General features: G+C 38.5%; 2 protein-coding genes across 2 annotated transcripts in view; one reads left to right on the top strand and one right to left on the bottom strand.

The window, feature by feature from the left end:
* N6AMT1 (N-6 adenine-specific DNA methyltransferase 1 (putative)) overlaps window positions 1–4,606 on the top strand; it is a 22,419-nt gene extending 17,813 nt beyond the window's left edge. Inside the window, exons 2-6 of the mRNA XM_009894930.1 lie at window positions 745–858; window positions 1,478–1,568; window positions 2,513–2,596; window positions 3,286–3,427; window positions 4,466–4,606. Of these exons, the coding sequence (XP_009893232.1) occupies window positions 745–858; window positions 1,478–1,568; window positions 2,513–2,596; window positions 3,286–3,427; window positions 4,466–4,572 (538 nt within the window). The 3' untranslated portion in view covers window positions 4,573–4,606. The remainder of the gene's footprint in view (window positions 1–744; window positions 859–1,477; window positions 1,569–2,512; window positions 2,597–3,285; window positions 3,428–4,465) is intronic.
* A 4,273-nt stretch (window positions 4,607–8,879) lies between these two features.
* LTN1 (listerin E3 ubiquitin protein ligase 1) overlaps window positions 8,880–9,858 on the bottom strand; it is a 36,970-nt gene continuing 35,991 nt past the window's right edge. Inside the window, exon 30 of the mRNA XM_009894902.1 lies at window positions 8,880–9,331. Coding sequence (XP_009893204.1) covers window positions 9,269–9,331 — 63 coding nt within the window. The 3' untranslated portion in view covers window positions 8,880–9,268. The remainder of the gene's footprint in view (window positions 9,332–9,858) is intronic.

Below are 9,858 nucleotides of genomic sequence, written 5' to 3'. Positions count from 1 at the left end.
GGCGGTGCAGGGCCCGCCGCTCTCCTCAGGGGAGCTTCGGCCTCTGCTTGTTGGCCGTCGCTTGGAGAGTAATTTTACCAGCAGCTGCGCGGAGGGCCGCTTTTGATTTTGGTGGCGGCAACAAATATTTGAATGTGGTTAAAAATGTCCGTGTCTCAAGCCCGAAGAAGCTGTAGGAGTTGCATAGCTGCTGGGGTTGCTGCCCAGTGTCAGTCGTTTCCACGGCTGAAGTAGTGCTACGTAACTATAACTCCTTGGGTGATTTCTATAGCGGTTAATCTTACAAGTGGTTATTTTGAAATTGCCTGTCACTGCAGTTTGCCCGGAGCTGGCTGAAACTCTCCTGAGGTATTCTGCATTTCAGTCCTGCTTTTATGTGGCTTCATGGTGATCTTCCATCGTTTCTGTTTGAGTTCAGGCTTGCTGCAATAAATGGGTAATAAATGCTGTAGAAATGTAGCCTGTAGTGTTGAGATTGTATAGTTCATGGAAACTTTCATTTTAGGCACGGGGGAAACATGTATTTCCCAAAGTGGTTTCTGACAACCAGGAACTGTCTGTATGGGCATCAGTAGCCCTGGTAGCCATGATGAAACAGAGGACATCATGCGGGCTTTGAAGGCCACATGATCAGCAAGTAGTTCAGCCTGTTTGAGAGAAGGGCGGTTTGGGAGCAGGTTTTGTAACACTGTCTTGACTAATTTTGTATCTGTTGCACGTGCTCTTATATGTTACAAATAAAAGTAATCCAGAATTTTCTCTCTCTAGAATTGAGATATGCCTTGAAATAGGATCTGGATCTGGTGTGGTTTCAACATTTCTAGCTTCTTCCATTATCGGATCCAATGCACTGTACATGTAAGTATAATAGCACTTGCCTAAATTGTTGCATGCAATAATAAAGAATACTTAGCCCTCACATATATACTTCTCGTATTTTAAAAATTATTCTTTTCACAACAAAACATTAGTTCAATTCTGCAGATATAGAAATCAAAGCAAAGAGAGCCTAAGCTATTTACTATAGGTTCTGTAACAAGTAGTCATGTGACTAAATTCCATTTTCCCACTTGTTACACAAATTGGTAAGCTTACACTTGTCTTTGCTGGGTTGAATTTTAGCCACTGACTAGTCTTACTGAGGTCAGGTGACATAACATTAGTTACCTGGGTGTTGGCAGTAAATGAATTTTATTCGAGACCTGTATGCATATATATTAATGCAGAGCTAGCATTGAAAAGGAAATCCTCTACTTCAGCATTCAGATGGTCACTAAAGCGTCTAGTGCAGTGTTGACTGGTTTAGTTGTTGATACATTGTGTACATTTACTGTCTATCTTTTGGTATTTACTTGCAAAGTAAAGGATGCTGGAAGGGACATTTTCATTGCGCATACATAAAATAGCATGTGGTTCACAGGATTAAACTGTTACTACAGTAGCCAGTAACTTACACTTTGTAATATTTTGCTTTTAGATGTACAGATATCAACCCGATGGCAGCTTACTGTACGCTGGAGACAGCTCTGCTTAACAATGTTCACCTTCAGCCAGTCATTACTGACTTGGTAAGATAGATGTTTCAGTAATATCTTCATTATAGTTTTTTTAATTTTTGAATACTTATTAGAGATACTGAAAAGTAATGATAAAGTCTAGAAAAAACATTCTCTTAATAAGCACCGATGGGGGGGAAAAAAAAACAAAACAAAAACACACAACAAAATGCGAAAGTGTTTCTGAAAGAAGGGAAAAACGAACTACTCAAGCTCTAAAATTCAAATTTAAGCTTTAAATATTCATTGAATTAATTTAAAAAAACAAATTATTTAGATATAGTTTGGAAAATGCTGCACAAGGAACTCTTCAGTGACCTGACATTATCATAGTCCTTCCTCTAATGCTATGCAGTTCTTGGTTCTAAACTCTTTCTGATTTGAACTGTGCATGTTGGTTTGGTTTTTTTTTCTTACAAAATTTGATACGGAGAAAAGCTTAAGTTTCTCATCTCCTTAGCAAGGTATTTGTTTAAAATACCCTAAATATATGTTTATAAAAGATAATGAAGATAGGCAACAATAAATATGACCTAAAACATATGAACAACTGCTCATACTTGAGAACTGAACTGCAGTTGTCACAGATTGGTCATTTTGGGTAACAAATGTTAACTGATGATAAATTCAAAATTCTTTTATGTCTAACTTAAATTCTGAACTGAGCAAGAATAAAGTACTACCCTTGTGTGCACATATGTGCTCTTGCTCTTCTACATTCCATACATAATGTAGTCTTAAGATTATTGAAATTGTTCTGCTATGCATGGGTACTTCTTAATGTTTCTCTTGCACATAGAAAGTAAAGTTTAGTGTTCCTAAGTCAGGCTGAAATGCTCGGAATATCCAGCAATATGTAAATGTATTTTTACAAAATGTTTGCATTCTTTATGTTTCTGGAAAAAAAAAACAACAAGCAAACCACAAACCAAAAGAATGATCAACTTCATCTACAGGTCAAAGGACTGTCTCCAAGATTAAATGGGAAGGTTGATCTACTGGTATTTAATCCACCATATGTGGTAACACCTTCTGAAGAGGTAGGAAAAAATTGAAATACACAATAAAAATGGTATTTCTACTGTCAAAGGAGAGACTGCAAATCAAATAAACTCTGGTATGAAAACGGCAGGGGATTTTTGAAATAGTAAAGAATGTTGTAGGACCAGGACTGTTGTAGTGAAAATGATTTACTAGAGTTGCTTATAAAGACTACACGTGAATGAGGATTGCTAGCTGCTGCTTCTCAATACATAGTTTCTCCATCAATTATAAATCATGTATGACTCCCTTAGGCACGCTAAGGTATTCTTACAGAAGGCTTTAAATGGAAAATGCGTTTCTTCCCTGCAAAATAAATATCCTCTGCTTTTGCAGACCCCTACGCTCAGAATTTGACCCATGTACACTTAAAGGGTTTTCTGACCACCCTTCCACTTGGCAAACAAACTCATAAAACATTAAAAGAAAATACATACAAAGCATGTGACAAAGTATAGCTCTTTTAATTCAGTTTAAGAATAGAACTTGAAACAAAAGTAGTACGTTCATCATGTAGGAAGTAGTCTTGAAGTAATTTTGCTGCATAAAGTTATCTGCCAAATCAAAGTTCTCATATATCTAATGTCAGACACCTAAAGCTAAAGATTATGGCGATGTTTCCCTTATAAGTACCACTACCATTTCTATCATTCTGTATTAAGACAATCTTTCCTTTCATTATTCCTAGGTGGAAAGCCATGGAATAGAGGCATCCTGGGCTGGTGGCAAAAAGGGCAGAGAAGTAATGGATAGAGTTTTTCCATTAGTACCAGACCTCCTTTCACCAGGAGGATTATTCTACTTGGTCACAATTAAAGAAAATAATCCAGGTAATCACTTTCCTTGGACCCTTAAAAGTGCCTAAATAGATTTAACACTGCATTAATCAAAATGTTGCTCACAGCAACGTTCTAGGTTATCAGACTTCAGTAAACAAGAAAAAGTAGCACATAACATCAGTTGAATCTAATGTGGTGATAGCAACTAACTGAGGATTGACAGCATGTATTAAAATGCATATAGGTGTTCTAGGTCATTATTTAGAAATGCTACAGATGGCTAGAGTGTATCTGCATGCTTCACACAAACCATGGCATCTCTTGTGCTTTTCATCTCTCAAGTTTGTGTGGGTGTCTAATCTACAGAGGGACTTTAACACAACGTGATGCCTCTTAGAATCTTTTTTCTGAATTCATGCCTTGTGCATCCAGTGTATGGTGAGCTAGACCAAAAACATAAGCGAATTTACCAAAACTAAGAACTCCCTAAGCTAGTTTGGAAAGTGGCAATATGTAGGTCCTGAGCCCAACAGCTCTGCAAGACTCCAGTTCCGAGTCTGAAAGGTGACTGTAAATTTTCTGAACTAAGTAATGAAGCCAGGCCAACCCTTTGTTGTGACAGAGAATGGCGTGGTAAACTTAAAATGAAAAAAGCTTTTAGTTAGTAATGTGATGTCTTTCATTTTTGACGTGTGTAGAAAAAAGATTTGGACTTGCTCCTTCTAATTGCTTAATGGCTATACGTTACGAAATAATTTCAAGAAGAAAGATTATTCTTTCACAACTGATTGATTAGGCAGCTTTTAGGAGAAGGTGCTATGAATTTCAGTTTCTCCTACAAATTAGCTTCATAATTGAATTGCTCACTGCTATTAATAATACCAAGATGTAGAACTTCAGTTAGTAGATTGTAAACTTTATTTGTTCTTGGTGCAAGAGTACTTTGTATAAAAATTACTGTCTGAAAGAGTAAGACGACACAGTTTGTAATCTTTGCTTTACAACTTATGTTTGGCAGATACATTAGCACTGCCTTTTATAGCCAATTTCTATATAAACTTGGTTGTAACACTGCACTTTCAATTACAGATGAAATTCTGGAAACAATGAAGAAACATGGCTTAGAAGGCACACAAGTACTTTCCAGGCAAGCAGGACAAGAGATGCTTACTATCCTCAAATTTAGGAAGTCTTGATAACTGCTGTTAACCATCTAGATGGCATGCAGAACATTGAACACAGAGTACTGAAGTTGTCAAATCAATTTTTAAGCCAGGATTTTCACCCTCTTAAGGTGTATGCTCACTTCCTGATTACTGCAGTGAAACTCATAAAGACTCTATTTATTTTTATTCTGAATGTTAACCAGCTATTATATGCTGGCAGAGGTACAATTGTCCTGGCTATCCGCAGGACAACTGTGGGGAAATGGTGAAATACCCTACACTGCTGCATTTGCACTTAAGCTCTAAAGACTTTATTCTCTATAAATAGGTATCTGTTTTAATAAACCACAGTGACAAATCTACAATGTACTTGATATAATTCTTCCTGTTTTAATAGCTAGTCTATACCTATGCTGGGTTTAAATGCATACTTGGAATCAGTGTTGCTCATTTTGATATAGTATCAGGCACTTTTACAGGTCTAAGGCACAGTTACTGAGTTTGTTTTTCTTATAAGGAAACAGTGTACTTCTGAACAGAAAGATGCAGTAAGTGTATCTCCAGAGCTGGGACAAAGGGAAACTATTACTCTCTTGACATCCTCTGCACAATATTGTGGTGACTGTGCTCCCTTTTGATGCCATTTTACAAGGAGGGTACTACTATGTGGTACTGTAGATAAGAAGAGTTCTCATCTGTGAAAAGGTCTTATGGGGGGGGGAAGGAAGCATATAAAATGCTAGTGAACTTCCCACTGACTGGAAAACCCCCATTTTTAAAAAGGGAAAAAAGGAAGACATGGGGAACTATGGGCTGGTCAGTCTCACCTTTGTGCCCGGCAAGGTCATGGAGCAGATCCTCCTGGAAACTCTGCTAAGGCACATGGGAAATAAAGAGGTGATTGGTGACAGCCAAGATGGCTTTACCAAGAGCAAGTCATGCCTGACAAATCTGGTGGCCTTCTATGACAGGGTTAGACCATTGGTGGATAAGGAAAGAACAACTGTCATCATCTACCTGGACATATGCAAAGTGTTTGACACTGTCCCACATGACATCCTGGTCTCTAAATTGGAGAGACATGGATTTGATGAACAGACCACTTGGTGGAAAATGAACAGGCTGGATGGCCACACTCAAAAGGTTGTGGTCAAGAGCTCGATGTCCAAGTGGAAACCTGACAAGTGGTGTTCCTCTGGGGTTGGTACTGTGACCAGTGCTGTTTAACATCTTTGTTGGCAATGTGGACAGGATTAAGTGCACCCTCGTCAAGTTTGCCGACAATGCCAAGCTGTGTGGCACAGTCGACAAGCTGGCGGAAAGGGATGCCATCCAGAGGGACCTGGACAGGCTGGAGGGGAAGGCCCATGTCAATCTCAAGAAGTTCAACAAGGGCAAGTGCAAGTTCCTGTACTTGGGTCGTGGCAATCCCAAGCACAAATACAGGCTGGGCGGAGAATGGATTGAGAACAGCCCTGAAAAGAAGGACTTGGGGGTGTTGGTTGATGAGAAGCTCAACATAAGCCAGCAATGCATGCTTGCAGCACAGAAGGCCAACTGTATCCTGGGCTGCATCAGAAGAAGTGTGGCCAGCAGGTCAAGGGAGGTGATTCTCCTTTACTCTGCTCTGGTGAGACCCCCACCTGGAGTACTGTGTCCAGCTTTGGAGTCAGCACAAGAAGGACATGAACCTGTTGCAGCAAGTCCAGAGCAGGGCCATGAAGATGGTCAGAGGGCTGGAGCACTTCTCCTATGAAGACAGGCTGAGAGAGTTGGGGTTGTTCAGCCTGGAGAAGAGAAGGCTCCAGGGAGACCTCACAGTGACCTTCCAGTATCTGAAGGGCACCTACAAGAAAGCTGGAGAGGGACTTTCTGTAAGGGCATGTAGCTATAAGACAAGGGGTAATAGCTTCAAACTGGAAGAGGGGAGATTTAGATTAGGTATCAGGAAGAAATTTTTCACTATGAGGGTGGTGAGACACTGGAACAGGTTGCCCAGAGAAGTTGTGGCTGCCCCCTCCCTGGAAGCGTTCAAGGCCAGGCTGGGTGGAGCCTTGAGGAACCTGGTCTAGTGGCAGGGGGGGTGGAACTAGATGATCTTTTAGGTCCCTTCCAACCTAAACTATTCTATGATCATGGTTTTTGATGTTATAATTATAGCAGTAGGGCTCTTTGTATGAACTAAAATGCTGTCATCCTTAGACAGCTCTAGAAGTTTTATGTTGCTAAACGCGTTGGCTAACAAAGTTAGGTTGCTGAGCAAAAGTCACAACAGCAAAAAATTATAAGATATAGTCAAAACACGTAATAGAATCAAACTACAGGTTTAACAAAAGGAAGTTTTAGTTAATCTGTCTAGCTTTTAGTTACAGCTAAAGAATTAGTTTTAGAAGAGGTAATCCAAGATATAAAAGGGCAGTCATCTGGCACAGTAGATCACAATGCTTATCAGCATATGCAGTTTTAAATTTTAAAAGACAGAATAATGAAAATCAGAACAGAAGAACAGAACAGAAAATGTAATAAAACATAACATGCTTTCAACCACAGACAATTGCACTGGACTATCCTAACAACTGGGTATTTGGACAAGGAACTATGTGTGTCCACTTTAATAAATCGTGAGTCCTTTCTCTTGGCCCTGCTCTCTTGCTGTCTCCTGCAACTTCAGTGGAAGCACATGCCAAAATGCAATCCAAGTAAGAACGTAGGTGAGTTCTGTAAGAACCGACTCCTTTATTATGCTCCCATCATCCTGATGAAGGCTAGGAACTAGTGACAGGCCAGGTAACTTTTGTTTGTTTTAAATTTTGAAATTTGCTCTGTCTACACAGAGGTCTGCATGTACACTTAGCATTTGCCAGGGCACACCTATTCCCTTCTCCTACAAGACCAAAGAATGTGACATTTTCTAGAGAGTTTGGGGAAGCATATTCTTGCATTCAGTGCACATGAGAGTAAGCTGCGTGGCAGATACAGTCTTTCTATGTAGTGTCAAACTTGCCAAGAAAACAAAAATTCTGCTCCCCAAGACCCCTAGGCACTGCTCTGTCACCAAGTACCAGTGTCAGAAGACATACTGCATCTTTGTGAGAGGCCTGCACTTCTTTGTTCTAGCAGAACCAAGACAAAAGCTCTCCACAAGACTGTTCCTAGTAGACAATTTGCAAGTTAGGGACTGCTGGAATAGTTTAAGATAGCTCTTTTCAAGCAATACCTGGTTAACCACAACTGGCCTTCAGATCAGTTATTTAACTTGCAAAGAAGTAATTTGGAGTAACCAGTCTTGTCTGAAACAAAGCGATGCAATGGCAACAATCCTGGAGTTTTAGTATCAGTAATTACAAAAACAAAACACCTTGCTCCTTAATCTGTGTTTTCAGTTAAACCTTTTCAAGATCAGTTTTAAATCCTGCCCATTCTCTCTTTCTCAAAAAACATCACGACATATCTCTTCTGGAAGCCCAGTGCTACCTATTAAAAATGCAGACTTAAGTTATCAACAGCTAAAAATAATTTCTAGAGCTGTCACTTCAAAAAGGACCAACTTTGAGAAAACATACAGAATCTAAAATAATCAGCTCTTAAGGTACAGCCAATTGAGCATGCTATAAACTTGGCATCTGAAAATTTATACTATTAATTTCTGAAAGTTTACCACACATGGAAAAAAGACAGCAATCCAGAGACTGCAGAGATTGACAAAATTCATTTATTCCTCTCCTTTTATTGACTTTTGAAAGAAATCCTCCACAAATACCATCCAAGTTAGAATATATTAGTATGTTACTGGTGTTAAAAAAAAACAACCATGAAGTGAATGTATAGTTGAAACGACGACAACATTAAATTCTGATATATCTGTCACATTCACTTAAAAGTCCTTATTGTCATAGGACAGTGGAAGTACAGTGTACATTCAGTGATAGTTAATTTGCCAGCTAACGAAGACATTAACCGCAATAATGGAAAAAAAGAATCGATGAGTGCGTATGCCTTCTTTTAAAAGCCAATTGTGAATAAAGAGGTAGTGTTTTTCACAATCATGCAGGAATGATTGTACTCTCTGCTGGGCTTACGAGTTTTCATGTTTTTAGGGTTCTGGGTGGCTGAGGGTTTTTTTTGGAAATGAGACTGTTAGAGGTGAAAGCTCAATTTATGAACACGTTAATTTTGAGCATGCTGTGTTTAAATTTTTTTGTTAGTAGAAAATTATCACCCTAGTTCCATGCCTTCATGTCTAACAGCAACAACATTCCTTTTTTTTACCCCCCATAAAAGGAACTATTATGAATGTACTATAATCAAAAATCAAGTCCTTATACCACCTATGTTAAATTCACCTGTTATATTAAGAGGTGTGATCTGGGTTAAGCGCATAACACCATGTTAGAGAATACCTAAAATAAGAGGTTTTAATCAACTATGCTGTGGCTTAAACACCACTTTCCAGACTTAAGTCTACATTATTTCTGAATTTTTAACATATCTTAATACCTTGAAAATATACAAATTAAAATAAATTACTCTTATATATTTCTTTATATCAAAGAAGAATCTTCAAACTTACAAAAAACAGTCCAGAGGTAAATATGTGTCATATCCCACTAGTCAAGAATTTAAAGTAACTGAGTATTTCCAAGTAGTTAGCTTCTTTCAACATACAGCTTATTGCCTCCTCTTCATTTACTACTTAGTTCACAGAAAGAAGACAGACCATTTTATTTCAGAAAAATGTCTCTCGACAGAGCGGACAGGTGGATTTGTTGCTGGACGTGAACCATTTGTACTGAAAGAGAAATATAACTGTTTAATATACGAATGCAAGCTGAATATCAAGAACAATGGTTTATCACCAATAAGAACCATTATTTGCCAATGAATATAACTGTCAAAACATCAACTGCAGTTTAAAAAAACCAAGAAGAAACAGTAAAACAACCCCAACCCTTTCCACTTGCGTATCTATGCATGTATATATATACATATGTATTTGTACACACACAATGCTAAAGTGTTATTCTAAAAAAACTGACACAAAGGAATTCTCATCCAGTCACATTTTAGAATAAAATGCTAATGTTTTTAAAGCAGCAGTAACTCCTCCATTGTATAGCCATACAGATGCCAACCCGTTCCAGTATACTCTGTAACCATGCAACCAATGCCTATGACGACTTGGGTATACCTATATGTTAATTATCCAGATCAGCATGGTTTACTAAAGAGCATGCTGCATAAATTTAACCTTTTCTATTTCCATACCTGAGCTGATAACAACAAGCTGCTGTTGCTACACCCTACGTGTTTGTAATG

The sequence above is a fragment of the Charadrius vociferus genome, unplaced genomic scaffold (assembly GCF_000708025.1).
Source record: "Charadrius vociferus isolate BGI_N301 unplaced genomic scaffold, ASM70802v2 scaffold201, whole genome shotgun sequence".
Taxonomy (NCBI): Eukaryota; Metazoa; Chordata; class Aves; order Charadriiformes; family Charadriidae; genus Charadrius; species Charadrius vociferus.
The sequence above is the reverse complement of the archived record's forward strand: the minus strand, read 5'-3'. Positions and strand labels throughout refer to the sequence as shown.